At 53.5% G+C, this 26446-nt stretch overlaps 1 protein-coding gene across 1 annotated transcript; it reads left to right on the forward strand.

Moving 5' to 3' along the window:
- The first annotated feature begins 1905 nt into the window (after nt 1–1905).
- LOC112118534 (transcription factor 25) lies at nt 1906–24935 on the forward strand. Its single transcript, XM_024216895.2, has 18 exons — nt 1906–2157; nt 3258–3437; nt 4900–4974; nt 6544–6668; nt 9053–9118; nt 10620–10702; nt 11280–11410; nt 13217–13316; nt 14974–15067; nt 15800–15892; nt 17141–17246; nt 17650–17809; nt 19223–19310; nt 19927–20085; nt 21487–21577; nt 22263–22342; nt 23018–23090; nt 24690–24935. Exons 1-18 carry the CDS (start codon nt 1906–1908, stop codon nt 24849–24851), a joined length of 2118 nt encoding a protein of 705 aa, XP_024072663.1. The 3' UTR covers nt 24852–24935.
- Nucleotides 24936–26446: the final 1511 nt, after the last annotated feature.

A 26446-nucleotide genomic window follows, 5' to 3' on the forward strand; every position in this document is an offset into this window, starting at 1 on the left:
GGAGTGGAAAATACAGTAGGAAGATAGATAGATAGATATAGAGAACATGAAAAAATGGGTGTTGCCATACCAACTCTAATGAGATAAATTGATTAAGGTGGGCTATTAGCAGGAGAAAAAAAATTTGTAGTGATAATCCGGATGGTCCATTTCAAACAGTTGACAAGAAGGTGTGAGTAACAGTAGGGGGAAAATTAACATGGGGAAATAGTTTTTAGTTTGTGTAATGACTCATCCACTCCCAGTCTTTATTCAAGCCTAATTTAATGATGTCCAGTTTGCAAATTAATTCTAGTTCTGTAGTTTCTCATGGGAGTCCGTTTTTGAAGTTTTTTTGTTGAATAATTGTGACTTTTCGGTCTGTAATTGAGTGACCAGGGAGGGTGAAGTGTTCTCCGACTGGTTTTTGAATGTTATAATTCTTGACTGATTTGTGTCCATTTATTCTTTTACGTAGAGACTGTCCGGTTTGGCCAATGTACATGGGTACGTGCCATAGGTAGGGCCCCCAGTGGCCATTCCGCCCCAGGCAGGGGAGCACCCCAGACAATTACTGTGACTGCACTGCAGCCGTGCTGAGGCCTTAATGGGATCAGGGCCCCACTGCTGAGTGCTGCACAAACAGGAAGACCTGGTCTCTGCCCCATAAGTTTACAATCTAAGTGGAAACAAGATGCAACAAATGAAAACAAATTGAGGGTAGCAGGGAGGGAGGATGAGGAGAGATGGTCCCATGGGCTAACAGTGACCTTGACATTTTGGTTCCAAAGCACGTCAGAGCTTTTCCCCCTCCTACCAGCGCTGCCCACGTGCCCTACAGCCTGGCTAGCAGCACTTGGCTTGTGGGCATCCTGGCAGAAGTGGATCCTGTGGAGGTGGGAGTTAAACAGGAGGATGGTGCTGCTGGGGATGAGGTCAGGCAGCATGCTCCAGGCAGAAGAGGCAGCACAGAGATGTCTATGGGAGAAGTGGGTGTTCAGGGCTGGAGTGGAGGGGCCTGGGAATGAGGCAATAAGAGAAGAGCACATTATTATGACTAGAATCATGTTTTTATGGTAGTGCCTAAGGCCCAGCCATGAATGACACCGCATTGTGCTCGGCTCTGTACCTGGAATCGATAGTCCTTGCCCTGAACCACTTACTTAAATCGAGAAGTGGGGAGGGGTAGAAGGGGGGAGGGTCTGTGCTGCATGGCTTCTGCAGCAGTCACCTCCTGCCCTGACATGCCACCACCTGGTTTACGTATAAGCACTAGACAGACAGGTGCCTGCTTCTCTCCTTCGCTCCTGGACGTGCCGAGAGTCATGGGGGATTTCAATTCCTTCTGGCAGGCAAGTGCTTAGCCAGCATGGGCTGAAGTGCATGAGGTTACCTCGGACGGGCCGGGCCCAAGGTGACCAGATGTCCCCATTTTATAGGGACAGTCCCGATATTTGGGGCTTTTTTTTTATATAGGCTCCTATTACCCCTCACCCTGTCCCGACTGTTCGCACTTGCTGCCTGGTCCCCCTACCCGGGCCTGGCGGCACACAGCGCGGGATGCCAATATTGTGCCCATCCTTGTCTCTGCTTCCTTACACAAACACCTGGGTTGGCAGAGGGTCAGCAGCAGCGCCCTGTGGCGGGCCTCCCCCTGCAGCCCCCTCCCCACAGAGCAGGGGCTCCCCCCGGCGGCAGAGGGGGGACTCCCAGGTAGCTGTGGCTCTGGCCAGGGAGGGGCTCGCTGCAGCCGGCCCCAGAGCTCAGCAGGGTCCGGGGGGCTCCTGCTGTGATGCGAAGTGAGATCCGCCCCTGGCTGCCTCTAGGGGGCGCGTGGGACTCAGCTGGGTCCCGCCGCAACTTATCTCACGCCGTTGACGCCTTGAGGACGGAGCGTGACACAGGTGGCCGAACGGAGAGCAGCGCATGCGCGCAGGGCCACTGTGCCGTTCGGCCGCGGAGTCGCGCTCGTCGGCTGCCGCGCAGGCGCAGCGGAGAGGAGGGGCCGAGGCGGGCTCCATGTCGCGGCGGGCCCTGCGGAGGCTGCGGGGGGAGCAGCGGGGCCAGGAGCCCCTGGAGCCGGGGGGGCTGCGGCTGGGCCCCGAGGGGGCGGGGGAGGAGCCGGGCCGCGGCAGGCGGGGGCCGGAGCGGGCCGGGGTCAGCAACCTGTACGAGCTGGTGAGGGGCCGGGCCGGGCGTCCTAGCAGTGCCCCTGCCCCGGGCGGGGAGCCGGGCCGGGCCGGTGGAAGGACCGGGGCCGGGCCGGGCTGGTGGAAGCGCTGGGGTCCTAGCAGTGCCCCCTGCCCCGGGCGGGGAGCCGGGCCGGGCCGGTGGAAGGACCGGGGCCGGGCCGGGCTGGTGGAGGGGCCGGGCAGGGCCGGTGGAAGTGCTGGGGGGCCTAGCAGTGCCCCTTGCCCCGGGCGAGGGGCCGGGCCGGGCTGTAATGCCACCAGCTGCCGCCGTTAGCCCGGAGCTGCCCCGGTGTGGGGGGCGGGGGCACCGGTGGGCCCAGCGTAGGGGGTGGGGGATGTAATGGAGCCCAGGCCCCACTCCATGGCTGTCTCCAGCTCTCGGGCTGCCCCAGCGGGGCTCCTCGGCCCTTTGCTGGCAGGGGAGGGGCCGGGTGGCCGGATCCCCCCATCTCTCTGGCAGTGAGCGAGTCAGGGGGTCGGGCTGTGAGAGCTTGTGCTGCTGGCCCTGCCGGCCCCTGGCCCGCCCGTGTTCACTCGGGACAAGTGAGCGGTGCCAGCGTCCAGGTACCAGCCTGGAAGTGCAGCCAGGTGGCCAGTATCTTCCAATCCTCCCCACCCCCCCGGTGGGCATACAGCTATCCAGGCTGAGCCTTGCTTCTCTCCTCATTCACATGGTGGTGTCACCTGGGAGCCCCAGTTCTGGTCCAGGTCACCGTTGCGCCAGGTGCTGTACAAATAGAGAGCAAAACAGTGGCTCCTGGATGAGACAAGAGAACAGATGGACAGGCAGACAGGGAGTAAGGAAACAAGGAGACAACCTTGGTGAGCATGACAGGCTCTGATCTCAGCACACCAGCAGCCAAACTGCTGTCAAGTTTCTTGTAGGCTTCTGCTGAATGGCCAACTTTAGCTCCTGTCACACTGGCAGGGTTTTTCTCTCTCTTTCTGTAAATGTGAGTAAAATACAGATCCCTGCTCCTGGGGTGCAGCTTTGTGCTGGTGGGAGCCAAGGCAGTGCAGACTCAGCCAGGTATCCATCCTGCCATTCTCCCCAGATTCCTGAACCTTGAACCCCTGTCTGCACAGATAACCAATGAAGAATTGGAGGATGATCTAGGATCCAAAGAGGAGAGAGCAGAGTCCAGACTGAATGAGCAAGATGGCACAGGGAACAATGAAGAAGCTGAAACTGGCGAGCCAGAGAATGATGGGCAGAGAGCTGGAGAAGACACTCAACAACAGGACCAGACAGTGACCAAACTGCAGGTACCTGGGAATGTTCAACAATATCCACACCCGCGTGAAGAGAGTTCTTACTCCCTCTTCATACTGGCACCGGTAGCTCTGTGCCTTACTGGGTTAGTGCATCAGTCTGTGACCTCTGGGGACCAGAATTCAAACAAGTGAAAATGACTGGTTACAACTGAGATGCCATTTGTTCACATCCCCAAAGCACTGCATACCTGGGCCTGACTGACGGTGTGAGGTCTAGGGTTGGGACGGCAGGGCATTGCTGTGTTGGGAGTGAGGTGCCCGGGTAGAGCGGTCTGTTGGGAGGGCAGTGGAATACCTGGATCAGGAGATGGTGATCAGCTGTGAAGAGAAAGTTACTGTAGCAGTTACTTGTGCCATTCTTACTAGTCCTATATTTTCATGAGCACTAAATTCATGCAAAATGTATGAAAGGGGAAAAAATCCCTGGTAGTTTGAAATAGAAATTATTGCCCTTTTCCCCTCCATTGGACACCTGAACTAGTTGTTGGGTGGCTTACAAGGACGGGTCTGTTGTCTTAACAAAGTACAGTGAAGCATTTGCTTTGAAGATGCACGTACGCAGAATTAGATGAAGATTTCGAACGGGTACAAGGGAATGCAGGTTAAATACTGGGTTTTGGGGGGCTTGACGGTAGTGCTTTGTTGTTGGGGTTTTTTATTTTTGGTCTTAGTTTAAAAACAGTGAGGAGGATTAACAGGGTCAGGGTCGAAGATGGAAAACAGGCTCACTGTTGTATGCTGGGGGGGGAGCTCATAAGAGAAGGGGCAAGTTAGTTAAGTTAGTTCCAAATTGCAAAAACTACGTATCATCTCAGAGGTGGTGGTTGTGGAGCGCTGCCTAAGCTGTGGATCCATCACTAGATGCAATATCTGTGTGGAGCCAGTAATCCCGGGAATGAGTTTTAGCTCTGTCTCCCCTGGGAAAAGAGTACGCCTGTCTGCCTTGTTGGATAAGACTAGGTAGCACCACGTGCCTAAGGAGTTGTACCTAGACACAGTGGAGAGCCTGTATCACCTGTGATGTTTTCAGGCAGCTGTATGTTTCTGTGGTAATGAGTGATTTTTGGGATTCCCCGGTAAAAGGAAAGAATAAACAAAAGAAACGTTAGTTACCACTGAGACTTGGGGGAGCAAAGGGAGGTTAAAACAACTTCCTCCAATCCTGAAGAAACTAAAATGTTCCTTGTATTGAATAATCAGTCCCAGACACTGGTGTGAGAATACTGCGGTTTGCATTTAACCCCTTAAGGCTGGGAATCGATGGTTGAAGCATTTTGTGACCTCTTGCCCTCACCCTTCCCTAATCTTGTTCCTTGTTTCAAGTGTGACAGAAATGGCTCTTTCCTAGGCCAAGCCCATGGCAGCTTGTGTTCCTGTTGGAAATGCCACCTCCACCTTCCTTGCTGCCTCCCTCCCATGCACTCACTGGCGCCTGTTGCATTTATCTCCATAGCTTGTATCAACTAACAAGCCACGGAAGAAAAAAAAGAAACGGAAGAACAAGAGAACTGCAGCTGGCGAGACTCCGGTATGTCTGCCTCAGATCTGGGATTTAGCCCCACCCTCTTCCTTCTCTCCAGGCTCGGGAGACCCCCACAAGCGGTCACCCACCTTTGTGAAGTGCTTTGAGATCCATGCACAGAAGTGCTACGTAGTATGTTGCACTTATTTATTTGGAGGCTGTGATTCCTATTTCATAGCCTGCATTCATGTCCTCAGAGCTCAGCTGCAGGTTATTAAAGCTGGAACCTTCAAACCAGCATCTTTCATCTTCATGACTTTTGTGGTGGGGGGGGATCCTCTGGGATCTTGCTTTTTGTGCCCCTCCCTTTATTCTTTCCCATATCCTCCCAGGCCCTGCATAACAGTGACTCTTCCTGCTAGGCAGGGCTGGACGCTGCTCTCTCTAGCTGCCAGGGTTCCAGTCACTGGCAAGAGGGCTCACTTGAGAGCAGCACTGGTGTGCTGTCCTCTCGCCTTGCCAGGCCTGGGCATCATCCCCTGCATAGTGGCACGTTACCGTCACTGTATTGATGCCAGTTTGACTTCTAGTAGCAAAAGCGCCACCAAGAGCGGTGGCTGGTGCTGAGTATAGTGGCAGCAAGTGGGTTTTGGACTTGTCCTTGTCAAGTGTCCTGTCCATGCAGCGGTGAATGTGTGTGTGGCTGGGGTGGGGGAAGGGCACAGATTTTGAGTCTGACTAAACTATCTCCTCCTAAGGAAGTGTGTAGGCTTTGCTCTGAGCGGAATCAGGAGCCCTGTCCCATGTGTGTCCAATCTATTGTGTAATTGACATCAAGGGACTGGCTGTGATTCGTGCAGTACGCGGTACTTCGGGGGGAAGACAGTGTTCCTGTCTGACACAGGCACTGAGGGCTGACTGTTGTTAGTGGTCAGTATTTACGTAGCACTGTAACTTGTCATGGTGCTTTCGAGTTTAAAAAACGCCTATAGTTGCATCACCCAAGAGCTTATCATCTAAACCAGTGGTCTCCAAACTTTTTTGATCTCGCACTCCTATCAGTAAAAAAATTTTGAGCACACACCCCCTGCTGTGCCGTCTCTACCATTATTGTCGAAGCCAAAAAAAAAAAAAGCTGCTCGGACGAAGAAAAAAAAAGCGCTTGTCCTGCCGCGCACCCGTAAGGATCCTCGTGCACACCCCCTGGGGTGCGCGCACCCCACTTTGGAGCCCACTGATCTAAATCAGACAAATATAGAACATGGAAATAAAATCACCAGGGAGGGGACAGCCAAGGGTTAAAAGTACAAACTCAGACTTGTAAACACTAAGGCCAGAAGGGACCATTCTGATCATTCAGTCTGACCTGCACAGCACAGGCCAGAGAATCTCCCCCAGTGACTCCTGCCCTGAACCCAATCACTTGTGACTGAGTTAGAGCACTTGTTTTAGCACCGCAGCCAGTCGTGAGTCAAAGGCTAATGATGGAGAAAATAGCACGAGTCATCGTGTAATGGACGAACAGCCAGCCCAGAATGGGACTTCGTACAGAAAGGCAGGAGTGATCTGTTCTCGTGCGAGCTGGGGTGAGACCGATCCTTTAATGGTTGTGATGTCTTTGCATGGTGCCTTAAGGAAGACGATGACCTGGAAGACATTGACAGCATTCTGGAGAAAATGGAGGATTCCAGTGGGCTGTCATATGAAACCAAGAGCGGTGTAATCGCAGACAGTCGGCCTCTGCTCTACGTAGAGCACAGGTAATGTGCATCGCTGCCTGTCTCTGAGGGAGCCTTCTTTGCTCGTTGCTCTGAGGTCTTTGAGCGTGTAGGGAAGTCCTGTCCCAAGGGAGCTTTGGGAGGCTTGCTGTAAAGTGCTCTCTCTGGCTTTGAGTTGGGACCATGCTGAAAAGGTGCTGCTGCATTGGTAACTGAGGGCAGCTCCTAATCTGACCACCTTTGCTTCAGTTGAAAGGCTGAGTTATTGGTAATGCTTTTGGTGCTCTGAAGAGCTGCTGCAGCCTTGCAGGGTAAAGCACCAAAACCAAATTAAACTGGGCAGATAATTTATACCTTGCAGCTGCATCCAGACAGGTTATAATCTTCCCCATTCCAACAACACTCAGGCTACATCTACACAGTGCAGCTTACAGCCGCCAGCTGTGCCACTAAAGCCTTGCTGCTGTAAGGCGCGCAGTGTAGCCACTCTTCGCTGGCAGGAGAGAGCTCTCCCATGACACACTAAAACCAGCCCCAGCGAGGGGCAGTAACTTTGTCCACACCGGCGCTTTTCATCAGTAAAGCTTTTGTCGGTCGGAGGGGTGTTTTTTTCACACTGCTGAGCAACAAAAGTTTTACTGATGAAAGTGCAACGTAGACATAGCCTCAGTGCCAAGCACAGCATGGTCCATCCTCTGCATGGGCCTGTATGGTACCGTCATGGCCTCACAGAGCGAATACCACCAGCAGTGACATTGACAGCATTCTGGAGAAAATGGAGGATTCCAGTGGGCTGTCATAGGGGGGAGGGATAGCTCAGTGGTTTGAGCATTGGCCTGCTAAACCCAGGGTTGTGAGTTCAATCCTTGAGGGGGCCATTTAGGGAACTGGGGTAAAAATCTGTCTGGGGATTGGTCCTGCTTTGAGCAGGGGGTTGGACTAGATGACCTCCTGAGGTCCCTTCCAACCCTGATATAAATAAATAAATATAAATTGTCCACATGTGACCACCACCAAACTGGCTCACCCGCTGATCTCAACAGAAAGCCGAGGAACGAAATGGCCACAGATACTAGAGGGGTCCTGTCTCAACCTGGCCATACCCCACTGTACAATCGCCAGAGTGTTGTGGGTGGATCCAATCACTGGATCCCAGGTGCTTCCAAGCCAGCTGGGTCAGTGGAATCTAGTCACTGTTTCTAGCCCTGGGACCATCGGGCGTGCTCCCAGCTTCCGACCTCTTGTCTGACCCCCGTCTTCGAGACATGGGGTGCTATTACCCAGTCTCTCTAGAGCCTGAACCCAGTGTCTGAGACCTGCTGAGCCCCCAATCACTGACACTCCTTCAGAGTTCCCCCGACCTGTGGGCGCCCTGGGCTTTGAGTTGAATCACTTGGAGGACAGCATAGGTTACCCAGGGAATTTCGTAGCTGCAGTGACTTCACCCTTAAAACACTTAAGTTACAGATCTAGGAAAACAATGAAAGTCCTACAATGCCCCTCCACTGGTCTGAGCTCACCCTTGTGAGTCAGCTCCCTGCAGAGCAGAAGTACCCTGTGCTTAAATAGGGCCCCTCTGAGCCATGTGCTCAGGCTGAGAAGCTACAGACCCACCAGGTGCTGGCCCCTCTCCCATGACCCGCTGTGTAGAAATGGGGATGGGCCAGTCGTGGACAGACGATCAAGTTGTTGGCCCCAGATTGTAGCCTGGATGCTTGTTAATATTAGTCCGTCAGCCTGGTGTGTCACACTTTTCCTGGGCAGGGAGCTGGCTGGAATGCAGGACCGTGGGTTGGTTTTGGGTGTGTCCAGGGTGGTGCAGTCAGTGTCCAGCATTTTCACACACACAACGTGATAGAATTTGTAATTTGACTCAGGCGTGCACTGCTGTGTCACGTCTCTCTTCCAGGCAATGGGGTTGCTTGCCTATGCAGAATCTGCTGTGTGGATAGAGGACTTGTTCTCCAGGTCTGATAGATACCTGTTTCCATCAATTAATTCCAAAGTGTGTACACAATTTGGAAACTGGGGTCCTTTGTTTTTCTATTTAGGATCAAGCATAAGTATCCATAAAGCAGCCCGGAACAGAGGGTTCTCTGTTGATGCTTTATAGAGCCTAAATTAGTCTAAAGTTTAGACTAATTACACCAATTGCCCTCGAAAGGGCAGCAGTATTATTCCATGACTGAACATAGTCTTTGAAATGTGGCTACGATCCCTGTAGAATAACTGGTTGAATCTGAATCTTGAAACATCCTCGCATGGTTCCTAGCTTTGGGGTGTCAGATCCCTGATCTGGGCATCAGTGCAGGAGTTTGAAAACAGGCGACTTCAGTATTGGTCAAATGGGTGAACGCCGCTTCAGAAAAGCTTGCTCTGGGATTAATTCTTGGTGGTTTTCCTCACCTGTATCTTACATTTTCCAGAAACTTGAATCCAGAGACTGAGCTGAAGAGGTACTTTGGGGCTCGGGCTGTTCTTGGCGATCAGAGGTGAGACCAGAGTTGCAATATTAACTATATTTTCAAAGCATGGGTCAGTCTCTCTCCATGTCCACTGGTACCACAGACTGTACCTCCAACCCTTCTCCTAGACGGGCAGCCTAGAGAGAGTGCCCACAGGCATATTGTTTATACCCCCGTTCCAGGGCTCCTCACTTACAAGTGACCCCGAGGGTGGCAGAAATAATCATTTTTTTTTTAAAAGTGAAGCTCTAGATGTTTGTGTGGAGGAAGGCAAGACTTCATCCAGATTCACACCATGTCCTTGGTTTTGTTCCATGACTCTCCTCCCCCTGTAAAAAGCAACAGAGTGTCCTGTGGCCCACTTCGTCGGATGTCACATGCATCCGAGGAAGTGGGCATTCACCCACGAAAGCTTATGCTCCAATACATCTGTTAGTCTTAAAGGTGCCACAGGACACTCTGTTGCTTTTTACAGATCCAGACTAACACGGCTACCCCTCTGATACTTCTCCTCCCCCTGTTACTGTTACCTGCACTTCTAAAGCACTGTCACTGTTCTGTGTCATTATGGGGCCCTCACATTTTTCTTGTTATTCCTTTAATTTTTCTTGATCAGTTCTTGCCGCTGTAGAATCTCTGCAATTTTGTGGGGTGGGGTCTGAGTGGCCCAGTCCCTGCAGCTGGTCTCAGATCCGCTCGTGTGCTGTAGACCCAGGGAAGCTGTCCAGTGCGTGTCCTGTACTTGTGCAGGTCTCGTTATTTATTTGCAATGTGTTGGGCACTGTCCCTGCAAATGAGAAGCTGATACCCCTGCTTCAAAGAGCTTGCCCTCTGGTTGAGACATATGCTGTACAGTAGGAGCGCAAGTTCAAAGCGATGGTGGTGATAGCGGGAGAGGCCATCTCTGAGAGGCTCTGTGGAAGACGGATGCTCATTAAGAAGGAATTTGAAGGCAGAGCAGAGGTGACAAGTGCAAGGGAAGAGGGAGACGTTTCCAAGTGTAGAGGATTGGCTGTGTTCCTGGAAAGGTAGCCAGGGTTTCTTAGCTCCTCCTTATCACTGATCCTATAAACATCTTGTGAGTCCAGCCAGGAGTTTGAGACCCACTGCATGGGTCCTGGGGAGAAGGTTGGATTGGACTGACAGTCAGGGGATGGTTCTGTGAACTGGGAGTGGGAAACTATTCCAGGGGCAGGAGAAAAATTGACAAAAAGTGGGAGCTGGGGAAGGGAATCAATGGAGCGGAGAGGCTGACAGGCCAAAGCCTAGGTGGAAGCTGGCGGGCAGCCATGCAGAGCCTCGAAGGGACACCCGAGAAGTTCAACTTGATAAAACTACAGCAAAAAACACCTGGTCAAGGGGGAGACTGTGGAGAAATTTGATTAATTTCCTAGTGCTGCAGTCAGATGAGATGTTGGATCTCTTTGTCCCGAATCCAAGCGCTAGAGAGCTATCATCTGCTTCCCATCCCCATGCTTAGCTTTGGCCCAGTAAATAGAAGCTATGATGTAGTGTTTGGTTTCCACAGGCCACGGCAGAGGCAGCGTCCGTACGTTCGCAGCACATGGCTGACTGCTCCCAAGAACACCTGGCCACGCTACAGCAAAACAGGCAAGTTCTTCCCCGCTCTCGGGTGAACTGTCGGTCTCTCTGCCTCGTCCATGGGAGCACAGAGTTCCAACCCTCGCTTTGGAACGTGCCTCCACTTCCCGCGTCCGCCCGCGTGGCCGTTACTAGAGCCTGGTTAGTGTGCAGAGTGCAGCCTGTTGTATGAGCCGCCAAGGCCATGCTCCCCTCCGCTGCTAGAGCAAACAGCGCTGTGTGTCAGTGCTGGGGCTTGCCCCTCCTCCACTGCAAAGAGGCCTCCGAGGGCTCTCAAGTGTCTTCCCGTGGATGGCCATGCTGGCTGATCAGAGGCATGCCCGGGGAGCCAGGCTGCTGGGGTTTTTGAGGTGGTGGGGGGAAGAACTTGGAAGCATTTGCCTTAAGGGGTAAATCACCTCGATGAGCTCTGAATGCATAGCTAGCCTGAAAACAGTCCTCTTGTGGCCCCAGTGATGTGAATGGGCTTTCTTCACCCCAGTGCTACCAGCTGTGCGCGGGCAGTGAGAAGAGCTCATTCCTGCTGGCTGGCAGAAGCTGCCTCTCTCTTCCTGAGGGAGTAATGGCTGTCCATGTGCACCCCTAGGCATTGCCATGAGGCTGCTGGAGACAAGAAGAGGAGTCCAGCACTTCACGTTTGAGCACCATCGAGAGTACCAGCAAGTGCAGTTCAGGTTCCTGGACGCAGTGGAGTCTCTGGACCCAAACAATATCGTGGTATGTCATAAAACAGGGACGCCCAGAGCGTAGCCACCCGGCCAGGTGCAGCCGGTGGAACTCCAGTGCCACCTGCACCCTGTTACCGTAATTGTGGATGTGTGACGTGATGACTACAGGTCCCAGCCTTCATTTTATTGAGCTAAGTAGCTTGGCACTGTGGGCTGGGACACGTAGCCTCCTGTGTGCCAGCAGCTTGGCTCAAGATCGGGGTGGGCAAACCTTTTGGCCTGAGGGCCACATCTGGGTATGGAAATTGTATGGCGGGCCATGAATGCTCATGAAATTGGGAGTTGGGGTGCAGGAGGGGGTGCGGGCTCTGGCTGGGGGTGCGGGCTCTGGGGTGGGGCCAGAAATGAGGAGTTCAGGGTGTGGGAGGGGGCTCCGGGCTGGGGCAGGGTGTTGGAGTGCGGGGGGAGTGAGGGCTCTGGGGTGGGGCTGGGGATGAGGGGTTTGGGGTGTAGGATGTTGCTCCAGGCTGGGACTGAAGGGTTTTGAGGGTGGGAGGGGGATCAGGGCTGGAGAAGGGGCTTGGGAGGGGCTCAGGAGTGCAGGCTCCAGGCAGCGCTTACCTCAAGCAGTTCCCGGAAGCAGTGGCATGTCCCCCCTCCGGCTCCTATGCGGAGGCACGGCCAGGCAGCTCTGCACGCTGCCCCGTCTGCAGGCACCGCCCCTGCAGCTCCCATTGGCCGCAGTTCCTGGTGAATGGGAGCTGTGGGGGCGGTGCTTGGGGCGGGGGCAGCATGCGGAGCCCCCTGGCTGCCCCTACGCATAGGAGGAACCAGAGGGGGAACATGCCTCTGCTTCCGGGAGCTTGAGGGCCGGATTAAATCGGCTGGCGGGTCGGATGTGGCCCGCGGGCTGTAGTTTGCCCACCCCTGCTCAAGATGGAGTATTACTTGGTGAGTTGTGTAATCTCCCTAGACCACAGCTCTGCTGCCAGCTGATCCGGGTCATGCAGAGGAGGTGTGGGCCGGGGGCTCCTGGCAAGTTGCCAGCATGTCCCTGGGCAGAGTTGAGGCCCTGTGATTAAGACAGTGGATGGCTCTGCATGGAGGATTCATTCTAGGTAGCCATTGAGAACAGACCTCCCGAATAAAGCTCTATTGTCTTCACTCTTCAGCTGGGAAAGTCAAAAATACTGCATAGTGGAAAGTGACCTTTAAGGGCAGGGTCTAAAATAACAGCTATTTTGTTTATAAACTAAATTGTATGGAAAAAAAAAAGTGTAGCCTTCTCCTGGTATGTTAGCAGAACAGTTCCTGCATTGAAGTTTTATTGAGTGTGTCCAAGCTAATTAAAGCGGATAGCGCCATTTATAGCACACAGTAACGAGATTACAGTGGAATTGTTCTGGGCCCGCGAGCAGTATAATTGAAACATGTTTTCTCTGAAACCCCTGCCCTAAAGGAGCACAAATGTATGCGTTTAAGAGACTTTTTTTGAAGGGGCCATTGTCTAATAAATAAGGTTCCTTCTGATTCCCTAATGGATCCTCGTTTTCATCCCCCTTCCCATCCTCTGATCATAATTGCTGTTCTCCTGAGCTTAACAACTCTGCTTATTAACCAGCCCCCAGGATCACTGGTAAATGGTGCAAGGCACTTCCTCCCTCGGCGGGCGTGCGACCAGCTGAGCCTCACTGACACCTCCATAAGATTCATTTTCTGGTTCCCAAGTCACTGCACAGTGTTTGCCATCCTGCCGCCCTCGCAGCGTATGACTCCCAAGGTCCAATGCACATAGAAGCAGCGTGTTGTGTAAACACTTAATCCATCCCAGCCCACTTCTCCTGTCTGCCTGTAGCTTTTGCTCCAGATGAACCCGTACCATGTGGACTCGCTGCTGCAGCTCAGTGAGGTGTGTCGAATGCAGGAGGATCAGGAGATGGCCCGAGATCTTGTAGGTGAGAACTGGGAGTGAGGAACAAGTGTGCCAGTGGGCAGGTGGTGTGGGTCTGCACTGCCGAGTGCCTTGGCAGTCCTCATGGTTAGCGCCGCAGCAGCTGAGAGAGAGGGGCTCTACATTTCCTTATGATGTCTGTGCTTTGGTTACTTATGCCAAGGTAGGCAAGATTGTGGCTCTCCAGTTTTTCTCTCTGGGGTTGTGACTGCCAGTCTCTCCGTGTCTCCTAGCTCATACAGCTCTTTCCAAAGAGTAGGTGAGCACCATGAGTACTCAGCCATGCACCATCCAGCTAGTTCCCCACGTTCACTGGGCATCTTGCCCTATCCCAGTGTGACAGAGGACAACTGCTCAGCCCCCGCTGCTAGAAGTTGTATAGGAAGAACACAGTGTAGGAAATAGCATTTGAGCTCTGCAGTGTAATTACCATTTCTCATTAGAAGCTGACTCTTCAACCCCCCATAGGGCTTGTCTACATGACTAGTTAGTGTGCGGCAAGCCGGGATGTGAACCTACAGCACACCAGCCTGTCACTCAGTCACATCCCAGGTGGTTGCAGTTTGGTGGGTGCTGGTCAGTCGGAGGAGCAGGGTTTGGCCAGACGTGAGACCTTTGAGGATGGCAGAGGGCAAAGGGGGACTCTTGGAGGACCAGCCCCTCCAGAAAGCTCTGAGGAGGCTGGATTGTGATTTTCACAGGATGGGAAATGTAGCTGTTGAAAGATCAGAGGGTCCAGCAAAGCCCCTGGATTCTGGCTTGAAGCTAGTGGACCTGTATGGGTTGAGCCCTGGGAAGCACGTTTCTGGAGTGTAACGGTGCCAGTTCTAAGCCCTTCGTTAGGAATGCAGGGGTCAGTGTACCGAGACCCTGCCGTGGGATTCAGGGTCACTGCTGAGTCATGCTGGTATGCAGGTCCAGCGAGGACAGAGGAGCTCTTAGACGGGAAGCTCTGGGAGGCAACTTATACTGAGTTCTCTGTGCTGGTGTCCTGTTGCCAATAAAACTGAACCTCGGAAAGGGGCAATAACTCAAGGTCCATGTGTGCCGCTGAGAGCAGGCCGGGGACTCCGCCTGGTCCTGGGATGCTTGAGTCTCAGCCTCGTGGAAAAGAGTGCTGGGTGTGATCCGCAGAGCCAGACACGTGCAGATAATGACGGAGTCGCTGGCGAGCCGGGGCAGTGCCAGGAAACCAGCACTGGGTTGCTGCCGATTGGAAGGTATCGGATGGAGGCGATGCCAGGCCCCACAGGCTAGAACAGAATCTGTGGGTTTGAATCCCAAGATAGCTGTGCAGCTGGTTCATCCTTGAGCCCAGGCCGCCTCCTGATGAATTTTTGTTCAAAATCCTATTACCCAAAACATAGAACTGGGGAAAGGTGGCTTGCCCACAGTCCTCTGTACAGCACAGATCCAGCCAGGAGGGCATGTTCCGCTTAAATAACTGGGCTCCCTCAGCCTTTGGGTCTCTGCTGAGACTGCCAGACTAGTCATTGGTGTGGCCATGGCCCTTGCTAGGAAACGCAGACAGCATGGTCCGTGGGCTGTAGGCCACGAGCAGCCATTAGTCAGTGGTGTCCGGGGGGCTGGATTTGACTGTCAGATTGGGAAGTGGGGGTGAGGTGTGGCCGTGCCCCTAATAATGCTTGTGTTGTGTGCAGAGCGAGCGCTGTACAGTCTGGAGTGTGCGTTTCACCCTGTGTTCAGTCTCACCAGTGGAACCTGCAGGCTTGATTACCGGAGACCTGAGAACAGGTGGGGACCTCCCTCTTCTGTGCATGGTGTTGGGATGGGGAAATGAGATTCAGCCTAGAGGTGGTTCTGAGTGAGCTGTTCACCCTCATTCAATGTCCAGCTAATCCGAGCCCCAGCTTCTGCAACTGGGCAGGAAACAGCAGACGGGTGCAGAAGCTGCTTGCCCCTCAGTACCTTGAATTTGCTCGTGCTGCCAGTTCCAACTTGATGTCAAACTTCTTTTGGTCACAATTCAGGTGCTTCTCCAGCTCTGACATTAGCACCCCCCCCCCCCCCCCCCCCGCAGTGCGCCCCCATCTGTAACTTGAAAGCCATGAGGAGCTTGTGGCAGCTGCTGTGGCTGAGATGCATGTCTGTTGTAAGCCTGTGCAGTCAAATTGGAATAGAATCCCTGACTCCCTCTCCTGTCTTCCAGATCCCCTGGCCCCAGCTCTGTAACATCCACACGCTAAAGTATCTTCCTGGGGAGGACAGCCTGAGTTAGGATCCCCCAGCTCATCCCATTCAGTACAAACCAGGAACTCGAGACGGAGACATGGACCAGTTCCTGGAAAGAGGAGTCAGGACCTGGCTGTCCACATTCCTGCGCTAGAACCAGATACATAGATCTGCCCTTGGCATCCTGGGCAGCCGGGTTCAGGCCCCATGTTTCCCCTTTTCAGAAGGAGCAGGGTGATATGGTTCTTTTCTGCCCGTGTATTTTTCAACGTGTTTCTGCTTTGGCCTTTGCAGAGCTTTCTACCTGTCTCTCTTCAAACACATGATCTTCCTGGAGAAGAGAGGCTGTCCCCGTACAGCCCTGGAGTTCTGCAAACTTATCCTGAGGTAAAGAGCGGTGCTGGGTCCTTCTAGTTTGGGTTCCCTTGAGGGAGAATGTGCAGAATCGATACGGCATCCCCATTGGGCTGGAGCTGAGATTTCTGGTTGCTATAGAGTGCAGGTTCTGAACACCGCATGGGCCTTGTCTGCACCAGGCTTGGCAAAATTTCCCACCATTGCAAGTCCATCAATGCCCAAAGGCCCTGGTGTAGACAGAGCCTGAGCGGTTCCATTGGGGCAGGTATTGGGCAGACAGGAATTTCTTCTGCCTCACTGCTCTGCTGCTGCTTTTGACAAGATGGAGGGATACTGGGTAGCCCAGGCATCGCCAGGGAGTTCAGTGCAGGCCGTGGCTGATGTTCCGCCCGGTGGCCTGGCTGATCAGATCAAGGTGGAGCTTTGCACACCGGGACCTGTTGTCCCAATGGGCTACACGTGAGTCTGGCTACCAGTCTGCTCTGACTGAGTGCTCGGCCTCCTGGCCGTTAGCAGTGGGGTTCCAGGGAAGGTGCACATCACCCTCATGCAGTGCACTGGGCGTTGCGAGGTCCAGGAACCAGAGATCAGTGTTGGGTCCGACTCTGCCGGCTGCCCAGGCTGTCTCTGGACTCGGGGACAATCGGCACACTTGACTATTCCATAGCTTCTGAGGCCAGAAGGGACCTTTGTGATTGTCTAGGCTGACCTGCATAACGGGGCATAGAATTTCCCTGAATTACTTCCTGCTTCAGGTGCAATAGCTGGAGTTGAACTAGTTCAGTGTTTCTCAATCTTTTTGATACCAGGGACCGGCTTGCTGCCTTCCTAAACTGTGTCAGGGAGATCTCAGGACTGGGGCTGGTCCACAGACCGGTCGTTGAGAGAAACAGAGCTAGAGCAGAGCAGTTTACACCTCACCTTTAGCATTGACAGGAAAATTGTGCTCTGTACCTGTACTTTCACTGCAGGCAGCTTGGACTCCCTTTTGGGCAGGATCCCTCTGTCCCCCTCTAGGCCCATAGACTTATTCTGTATTTGCCTGGCCCTGTGCTTCCCAGCCCTGGCTAGACGCTGCCTTGTCTGAGTGGCCTTATCGTCCTGCCATGTGGCAGTGATTGTCCTTCCCTCATCGGCGCCATCCCACGAACCGTGACCAGTTTGGGGGGCTAGCGGGTTGAGTCTTAACCCAGCAGTCTGGTCGGATTTCGAGCGAGTAACTCTACTGTGAGCTTTTGTAATGCTGCTCTTCTTGTTCGTCCCTCCCCCCTCTCCTAGCCTTGATCCGGAGAATGACCCGCTGTGTGTGCTGCTGCTAATTGATTTGCTGTCGCTCCGAGCTAGAGAATACTCCTTCCTGACCCGCATGTTCCAAGAGTGGGAGGTGAGTTGGCAGCAGGCTCCCCTGGTGGGAGGCAAGTGGGAACTGGACAAGAGCAGACTCCTGGGGCTCCACACCCTTCAGTGACCTGTGTCTGTGAGCGCTGGGCTGAGAAGGGGGGCGAGGGCCAGGCTGCTTGTACCAGAACTGCAGACACCGACTGGAATGGACCAGAAGATACCAGGCTTGGCTCTCCTGAACCGGGGGTTCTGAGTGCTGTATAAGAAATTGTGTGAGTTTGGTATCACTTTGTCCATTGTACAGATGTGCACACTGAGGCACAGAATGGGAAGTAATTCTCCAGAAGTTACGCAGTGAGAAGTGGCACCCACAGGAGTGTAGCCTAGCAGTCTTGAGACTAGCACCAATGTTATCATTGCTTGGGAAATCTGTCTTTCGTCTTCAGGGTCACCGGAACTTGTCCCAGCTCCCAAACTTTGCCTTCTCGGTTCCGCTGGCGTATTTCCTTCTGAGCCAGCAGGAAGAGCTCTCGGAAGTGGAGCTAAGCCAGGCACGGGAGAGAGCTGCCCACCTTCTCCAGCACGCGCTGATCATGTTCCCGAGCGGTAAGTGTGGTGGCAAACAGCCCCAGAACGTTTGGTTTAGGATTTATCCACAAAAACAATGGCCAAATTCTCGGTGACCGAAGGCAGATTTCATATTCCTATAATGGAGCAGATGGCACTGCCCCTTCTCAGGACAGAGATGTGGCTCTCAGATGCTAGGTCTCAAGATGCAGGGCAGCACAGTCGCTCAGCTTGAGGTGGAGTGCTGCGTGTTAGGCCTTTAGTCTGGGGAAGTGGTGACTCCCAACTGATGGGGGAACGTGGCCTTATGCCACATGCATCATATGGTAGTGGGGCTAGTCAAAGACTGTAGAACTTTATGGGCAATATTTGGCACCCTCAGCCTTCAATACGTTAGAACGAGGTCAGTAACTGTCCATGTCTTCTCCCTACCTCTATGCTATTCCCCTCCTAGCTTGCACAGCTCTCGGTGCCTCTCCCCCATGTATAAACATACACATCACATGCGCACAGGTTGGGGGCAGGGGCACAAATTCTGAGTCATCACAGGAAGATGCTTTGATCCGAGCAGATTGAGCAGATTTACTGTCTGCTGTTTATCTCCGCTCTCCCTCCGAGGCACCATTACGCTTTAGATGCTCTGTATGTGGCTCCTATCACTGTCACTTTCATCCTGCTGATGCTTCTGTTCCAGAGACGAGCCATGTAGCGCCTCTGGGCCAGGAGGGGACGTAGATTGCCAGAACTGACGTAGCTTAGATCTGCTCTCCCTGAACAAAGGGGTCCAGTTTGTGTTGACTCTTGCTATAACCCATCCTTTCTGCTGCTGGTCATGAGGATGAAAATAAAACCTGTATTCAAGTTCAGAGGCTAGCAGTGTTAATTTCACGACATTGTACCTTGTTCCTTTTGGCATTTTATTAAATGCTTATGCAAAGCTCTGGATGGTGATTTAAAAAAAAAAAACTTTAAACGTTTTATGTAGCAGATGTAGCATGCTATGTGAACAAAGGTCCTATTTCTGCTGTCCGTTAAATATAATAAAATGTGCAACAAAATCTTCAACCATAAAGTTGGAAATCGTCCTCTTCCTATGTATCTGGTGCTTGAGGCCTTGTCTACACTTATGGGGGGACGGACTCATGGCGATCGATGCATCAGCGGTCTATTTAGCGGGTCTAGTGAAGACCCACTAAATCGACTGCAGATCGTTCGTGGTAAGCAGGTCTAAGCTACGTCAACTTGAGTTACGTTACTAATGTAACTCAGATTGCACAGCTTAGATCGGCTTTCCCCTGTAGTGTAGACGTGGCCTGATTCTAGGAAACCACCTGCTCTCCCCAGCTGGCCTTTGTTCCAGTTCTAGGAGCTCTTTGCAGCCACTGGCACTGGTGACCTGGAGCTCTGGCAGTCCCTGTCTGTGCTGAATGTGTCACTGATTTTCTCTTGCAGTTCTCATGCCGTTGCTGGATCACTGTAGCGTGCAGCCAGACTCCAGGGTCACTTCACATTCTTTTTTTGGACTCCAAGCTCAGATAAGGTAAGAGCTGCCCAAGCTTTTCAACAGCAGGAATCAAAGCTTCGCCTTGCAGCGCTGGCGGGTTTCTCCGCTCGTTCTGCGGTCTGCATTTCCAGGAACTGAGGAGAGGAGAATTGTTTGTCCCAGCAGGGAGTGGGAGGGGGAGAGAGGGCTGTTTGCTCATGGGAGGCACTTGGGTAGCAGGCTGATGGGGACCCATAGGAGAACCCAGATAGATAATGCCCAGTAGAAACCCCCAGCTTAATATAGGTAGGCGATAGGTTCATCTTGGGCCTTGCAAGTGTCTGTCCCTGCTGCAGCAGACGCTAGTGTGTGCATGTGACCTGGGCAGGCTGTCTCCTCCCGGTCCTTGTCTGGCTTGGGGGGTTCTGTGCCCTGTGATCATCTGACTGCCTGGATCTCAGGGAAAGGTGGGGCACTTTCTCACCCTCTCCCTGTCCGGGCTGTTTTGGGAACAGCACTCAGTCGTTCGAGACACAAAAAGCTGGTGGAGGCTGGTGCAAATAGCAAACCCAGGAGATTGCAGCTCGTTGTTCAGCGTGAGAGTCTGAGACAGGCGTCGGTGTGGGCTGGGGTGAGCAGTGCCTGCTGTGTTATAACGCTCTATGTCCCACAGCCAGCCTCCTGCGTTGAACCAGCTGGTCTCCCTGTACGTAGGAAGGACCCACTCCCTGTGGAAGGACCCTGCCATCATGGCCTGGCTGGAAACCAATGTCCATGAAGTGTTACGGAGGGTGGACACGAGTGAGCCAGTGGTGGAGGAATTTGCACAGAAGTGAGTACCGTTGGCTGAGGCCGACCGCTCTTCCGTACCAGATAACCTAGAACCTTCGATGTTAGAGATAGAGGCACCGAGATGCTCTGATGAGGGGGGATCTAGAGCTAGATAAAAGAGCCTTGTTGGTCTTGGACCCTATCCCAGGCATTCCCCGGCCAGGCCCAGAATGCTGCGTGCAGTCTGGCATGTAGAACTGCACTGCACAATCAATCTGGATCTAACCATGCCAGTCGATGGCCTCTAGGATCCCTGATTTTTGTGGGGTTAATTAGAGGGGAGAAGTGAAGGCAGAGGGGAACACCGCCTGGGTCCTAGCGCCCTCCAGGGGTGGCAGGGGTGGGGCCATCTCCCCTGCTGTTCTCGGTCTGCGGGAGGGATGGCCCCATTTTATGCTCTTGGCCCAGTTGCTTCTGCAGCTGCTTTCACTGGTGGGAGAAGCTTTGGGGCCAGGAAGGTGAAGTCTTAGTGAGATGGGGCCAGCGTGGAGGTGAGCTGCAAGTCAGGGGTTCTCAAACTTCATTGCACCATGACAACAAAAATTACTACACGACCCCAGGAGGGGGAACCGAAGCCTGAGCCCGCCCAAGCCCCAGTGCCCCGTGTCGGGGGACCAAAGCCCAAGCCGCATCGCTCTGGACAGGGTGGCCAAAGCCCAAGGGCTTCAGCCCCAGGCCGGGGGCCTGTAACCTGAGCCCTGCTGCCCAGGGCTGAAGTCCTCGGGCTTTGGCCCCTGGCCTCAGCAAGTCTAAGCCAGCCCTGGCAATCCCATTAAAATGGGGTCCTAACCCACAGTTTGAGAATCGCTATATCTGTGGCCCAGTAGAAGGTTCCGTTCTTTGCTTTCCTTGCTCTGACTCTGGCCTGGCTGTCAGCAGGGCCTTGCAATGAACCTGAGAAGCAGGCGGATTTCCTGCTAGCAAAGTCTGTCTGTGTAGGCCCTCCTTGACAGAGAATGACCAGACCAGCTGGGGGGAGATCTGACCTTGTCACACTGCTCAGGGCAGGGATGTGCTCCTCATAGAATGACTTGAGAGGCAGAGACGGGCGAGGCGTGGGTGGGGTGAGCACTTTGAAGTAGGGATTGGCTTGCCAGGTCCGTGGAATGCAGTGGGGAGGGCGGGGGGCTGGGGCTGTTGGGCATCTCAGCAGCATTCCTTTGAGGCCGCTTGGCTCCCTTGGTGTGGTGGGCCCGCTGGAGAGCACCACCTGGGCGGTATGGCCGCTCTCACCGGCACACGGGCAGCCACTGACTGCCAGGCGAGGGAGGGGCTGATTGGCACGGCACATCCCGTAGGAGACTGGGATGAAGCTGCCGCTGCCACCAGGGAATGCAAACCTTGTCAGTGCCGTAGTGCATCGTGGTGTGCGTCAGTGACACCGTTCCCTGTCCGCCCTTAGGCGCAAGGTGCGGTACCAGAGCGCCCCCAGAAACATCTCTCGCCATGTGATTCTCTCGGAGCTGAAAGAAGCCACGGCAGCACTGCCCCTGGTGAGTAAAAATGGGGCATTGTGTCTGGTGTCACACGTGCTTCACGGCCCCCCCGGCCATGTCAGACCAAGCCCAGTGGGGCTCTTAGACGGAGACTGACGTAGCACCTCCCCCTTTGGTCTCCTGTACGTCTCTGCTTCACTGCCTTTGGGGCCCCCACAGAGAACCCCTCCTCTGGTAGCTGGGCGTTCTGGGGCCAGGCAGAGTGCTGCAGCAGGCGAGGGGGAAAGCCCAGCCAAAAATAGGTCCCAGGCTTAATAGTGTCACAAACGACTAGCAGCGGAAACGCCTCAGTCCGTTGTACCAAGGCATTGTGTGTGTTCCCTCAGAGTGCCTCGTCCCAGGGCTGGGAATAGGGTGTGCAAAGGTGGCTGCGAGTGTTTGGTCGTGTGGGTATTTCTTTAATCCGTTACTAAGGTACCATCCAGGATACAGCAGCACGTGGTGTCCCGGGACACTAACCAGACTTGTCCTGCTATGCCTAGGGACAACTGGGGCCATGACAAGGCTGCTGTGATTGTCTTAATGCTACATGGGGCTATGTACCAGCAGGGACTTATTGTCCTAGGTCAGTTGTGTGCATTCTCTGCCCCTGCCGTGGGACACTGTTGCTCCATTAGACAGCAGGCATGAGAAGTTAGCAGTGTTCTGACATGGGGTCTGATTTTTGTCCCTCTTTTTGAAGGAAGTGACATCCCAGCCTGTAATAGGGTTTGACCCCCTACCTCCCTTGGACTCCATCACTTCCTATACAAGACCAGAAAGGTACTTCTCCACTTCGGATTCATGCCTGTCTGCATAGCTCAGCTGTTCGCTTGCACAAGTGCCCAGCCACACAGCGGGATGGACGCTAATGAAACATTCTCAGGGCTTGGTGTTAAATCTTCCTCCATCTGAGAACAGTCGAACCATTTGACTTACAGCGCTCAATGAGGTGTATGAACCGTACAGACAGGGGTTGTGTCTTGCCACTTTTGTGGGGTGGTAGCTGACTGTGGGTCACCATCTGAGACAGTCTGCAGAGGCCACTGCTTCAAAATGTCACTCTGTATCAACCTCTCTGAATGTGGTAAGGCTCCCCTCCGGGTGGGGTTTGGGATAGATGCCATGACAGCTGGCTGTTTTGTATCCTGCACGTTGCAAAGGTGTGCAGAAATCTGACCACAGCCTGCATCCCTGTGGAAATGCTCCTGCCTCGAGTAGAGACTCGCTAAACTGGGGGTGATAGAATCCAAACAAAGGTGAATCTCAGCATCTTGCTTCAGGTAACCCTACCCCAACCTGGCGCTGGGCTTACACAAAGCTGTGCATTGCTAAAGAACAAAGTGAGATTGTACAGGAGCTGGGGGTCTTCATGCAAGGCTGGGATGAGCGTGGGAGAGTCAAATACAAATGTCCTTTGTTTCTCTGAATGGGATTGTTTGGGTTTTTCTTTTCCAGGACGACTCATCCATCCAATGAAAGCACTTTATCTCTCTTCTTTCGATCATTGTTGCCAAATTTTACCTTACAGGTATGTTAAATGAATCTGTAACTGCTGCACGCATGTACTAGCATGTGTATGGAATTCCACACCGAACCTTCCTACCCAGTGTTGTGTTGTGCATGCAAGCAACCCATTGCGCCGTAAGCTGGAGGTTGCATGTGTAACTACCACAGTTAAACACACACTTTCAGAATGTAGTTCAGCCGGGGTTCTCAGATACAAACACGGGGAAGATTTTGACCTGGGAAAGGACTTGTCTTCCTCAGTTGCAAAAAGCCTTTTCATCCCATGTATCCTGGAACAGCTACATTTAATGGCTTGTGTCAGTCAATTAAATCTGAAGGCAGCAGTTCGGGTTCTCGCCCTTTGTAAGGTCTGTTTGCATGCAGAACGTGTGTGGGAATCTTCCTTTCCGTCAGTGCGTCCGAGCGTTCTCATCCCTGCGGCTGGTGAAGAGAGCATTCCGAAGAGAATCATTTCAAGACAGGCTGCTTCCATTCACCAGGAAAGCTGGGTGCCACAGCAGCAGGCATGTTAGCAGCATAACTACCATCTCATCCGAGAAACAAGGAGGCCGAGTCTCTGTTCGTGTTGAAATTTTAAGTGCAAGCGGCACTAATTCTATAGAATTGCTTGGGTTTTTGAAGCGAAATCCAGAACTGTTCAGCGTATAGATCTTACCGCTTTGCTGGCGGAGCGTGTGAATAGCTGTAACTAGCTTCTTACGCATGGACGCTGCATCCAGATTTCAGTGCTGAGCTTACGACAAAACGTAACTGCACGCTCGCTCCTGTGCTTTCAGATGCTCTTTATATTAAAAACTAGCAGAGACCAGGCTCGGTGGTAACTATTCATAGGCCAGGCTGGGTGTTTGAGTTCCACCATATCAATTAGTCCCCTGCAGTTGGGGGTAGACAACAGCTCCCTTTCTGAAGCTGAACTGTCCTTTTTTTAACCACCGTGTAATTAAACCAGCGGAAGGAATTTTGCACCATGTTTTGGAATGTTTGGAGTGTGAAAGTGAGTCCATAATAACCAGTTTTGCTCCCTTAACTATAGCAGTTGCTGTAATACCTTGTATCAGAGGGGTAGCCGTGTTAGTCTGGATCTGTAAAAAGCAACAGAGAGTCCTGTGGCACCTTATAGACTAACAGATGTATTGGAGCATGAGCTTTCGTGGGTGAATACCCACTTCGTCAGACGCATGTAATACCTTGTGACTTTCTTGCGCTTCCTCAGTGCTTCATAACCATGATACAGCAAAGCTCACAACATTTGTCCTCCCTCTTGCTCAGATGGGGGAAACTGAGGCACAGAGAGGGGAAATGACTTGTCATTCCGAAATAGAGGTCACATCTCCTGATTCACAGGCCTGTGCTTTGACCATGTTTGCTTTCCCTGAGTGGTCTAAAATTCTGACACTCTCCAAAGCTGCTCAGGGGTCAAGTGCACATCTGAGATGATTGACTCCTAGTGCAAGTCATTCACTGAGCTTCTACCCCAGGGCAGCCTGAAATCTGAATGCCCCGATTCTTGTGGGTTTAAAGGCCAATCCGCTTTGAGCAGTTCAGCGCTGGGGGCTCTCAATCTCCCTGTTCTCACTACGTGCCTTGTGCTGTGTTGCAGGGGGAGGTCAGACAAGATGGAGATGAAGAGGCTGGAGCTGGGCAGGATCTAAACCAGGGTGTGAATAGGCTAATGGCAGCCATGCGGGACATGCTGGCGAATATCCAGTTCCAGGAGCCTCCGCGAGACGAAAACCCCGACGGAGACGCGGACTGGGACTGAAACCAGACCAAGCCCCGTCCCCACACCGCGCTGTGTAATTATGTTCCTGATTGGGGGGGCACTGTAATAAAGAGTCACGCAGAGCAGGGAGGCCGGGTCCTTGACGTCCTGCTGCTTTGGCCATGGATAAAAGGGCTCAGCTGAGGGATGGATGGGCACAGGTTTGTCCTGGATTTAAAAAGCCCTTTTTAGTCTCTCCATAACTTCCAGCCTGCTGGAGCTGGAGTCCTCTCGGGCCGCTGCTTTGCAGGGGCGAACGCCGAGTCGAAACCGCACTGAGTCTAATGCAGCACTAGCAGCCAAGCTGTTGTCCCCTCCCTCCTGCCTGCCTTCCATGCCACACACAGGCCTTGCCGGGTAAGATCCTCAGGACCCTCCATTGCTGCCGCCCTCTTCCGCAGCTGGCAAGTGCTCAGGGCAACGACTGGCCCCACGCTGCCTCTCTCTGCCCCTGTGTTTTCTGCCCCCCTGGTGGGCACTGTGTGAGGAAGAGCCAGCTGCACCGCGCTGCTCCAGGCTACTGCGTCGGCAGGGCAGAGAGTCGCTGCCTTTGCAGCCAGAGGTGTCAGCACGGCTGCTGCTGGGACGCCAGCTCATAGAGCTCAGTCTCGCAGAGCAGGGCCTCACGGCATTGCTGGGAGCCAGTCCAGATCCTTCGCCCATCTGGGGACGGCCCTGGGGCAGCAGGACGGCTCTAGTGCCACTCTCCCGGCGGCATAGCCATGGTGGCCGTGCGTGCTGCCTGCCTCCGGGAGAGCGGCACTAGAGCCTCACATGGCTTGGGAGGAAGGGGGCCTGCGTTTCATCCTGTCCTTTAGCTCCCGTGCGTGACTCTAAAGTGGGTCAGGGCACAGCCCTGTGGAATGGAGTGCAGGGAGGAATCCTACACTGCCCCACAAGGGGAGAGATGCAGGATGCCCAAACGTGGCCATCTGAGCCTGGGGGAAAGGAAGAGAAGCCTTCCCTGTCCCCTTGCTCTGCTTTCATCTTCGTGCTGCTTCGCACCCAGTGCCTTGGGGAGTGCAGAGCAAGCTGGGGCCACAGCCAGCATCCCGCTAATCAGACTCATGTGAGCAGCCGCTGAGCTTTTGAGTGGGGCAGAGGGAATTAAAATTCCGCTGTAACAAAGTTAGCTCTGCGGCGTTTAACTCCTGTCCTGCCGGGAGCCATGCAAAGGGTCTGGCCTGAGACAAGTGCTGGGGCTTAGCCTCCATCCGGACTGCAGCAGCTACGCGTTCGCCTACACTCTCAGTGCCTCCACCTGCTCCCCCCTGCGTCTCCCGAGGGCCCTTGGAGGAAGGGTCATGCTAAGGGAGACGGAGTCCTACGGCACAGCCCAGGCCCTTGGCTTTAAATCATTAAAGCTAAGGATGCAATGAACCAAACGTAGTTCTCAGCCGTGCACCCCTAGGTCAGTTCCAGGCACTTCGATTTAGTCGAGGACCCTGGATGGCCCTTGGAATGACAGAACCAACTTTTATGTGAGAGAAACGATTGGTTGGGCAATCAGGCGTCCCACGACCATTTACATGGGTTCCCCCGTTATGCTCACCGTCCAAGACGGAATGGTGTATCGATGGGCCGGCAGGCACCAG

Source organism: Terrapene carolina, unplaced genomic scaffold (genome assembly GCF_002925995.2).
Source record: "Terrapene carolina triunguis isolate 2854851 unplaced genomic scaffold, T_m_triunguis-2.0 Scaffold33891, whole genome shotgun sequence".
Taxonomy (NCBI): domain Eukaryota; kingdom Metazoa; phylum Chordata; order Testudines; family Emydidae; genus Terrapene; species Terrapene triunguis.

Coding starts and splice junctions, on each gene's coding strand:
- LOC112118534 (XM_024216895.2), top strand. CDS start 1,906: ATGCGCGCAGGGCCACTGTGCCGTTCGGCCGCGGAGTCGCGCTCGTCG. Junction 10,703..11,279: donor GCCACGCTACAGCAAAACAG/GCAAGTTCTTCC, acceptor GTGCACCCCTAG/GCATTGCCATGAGGCTGCTG. Junction 22,343..23,017: donor TCCTATACAAGACCAGAAAG/GTACTTCTCCAC, acceptor TTTCTTTTCCAG/GACGACTCATCCATCCAATG.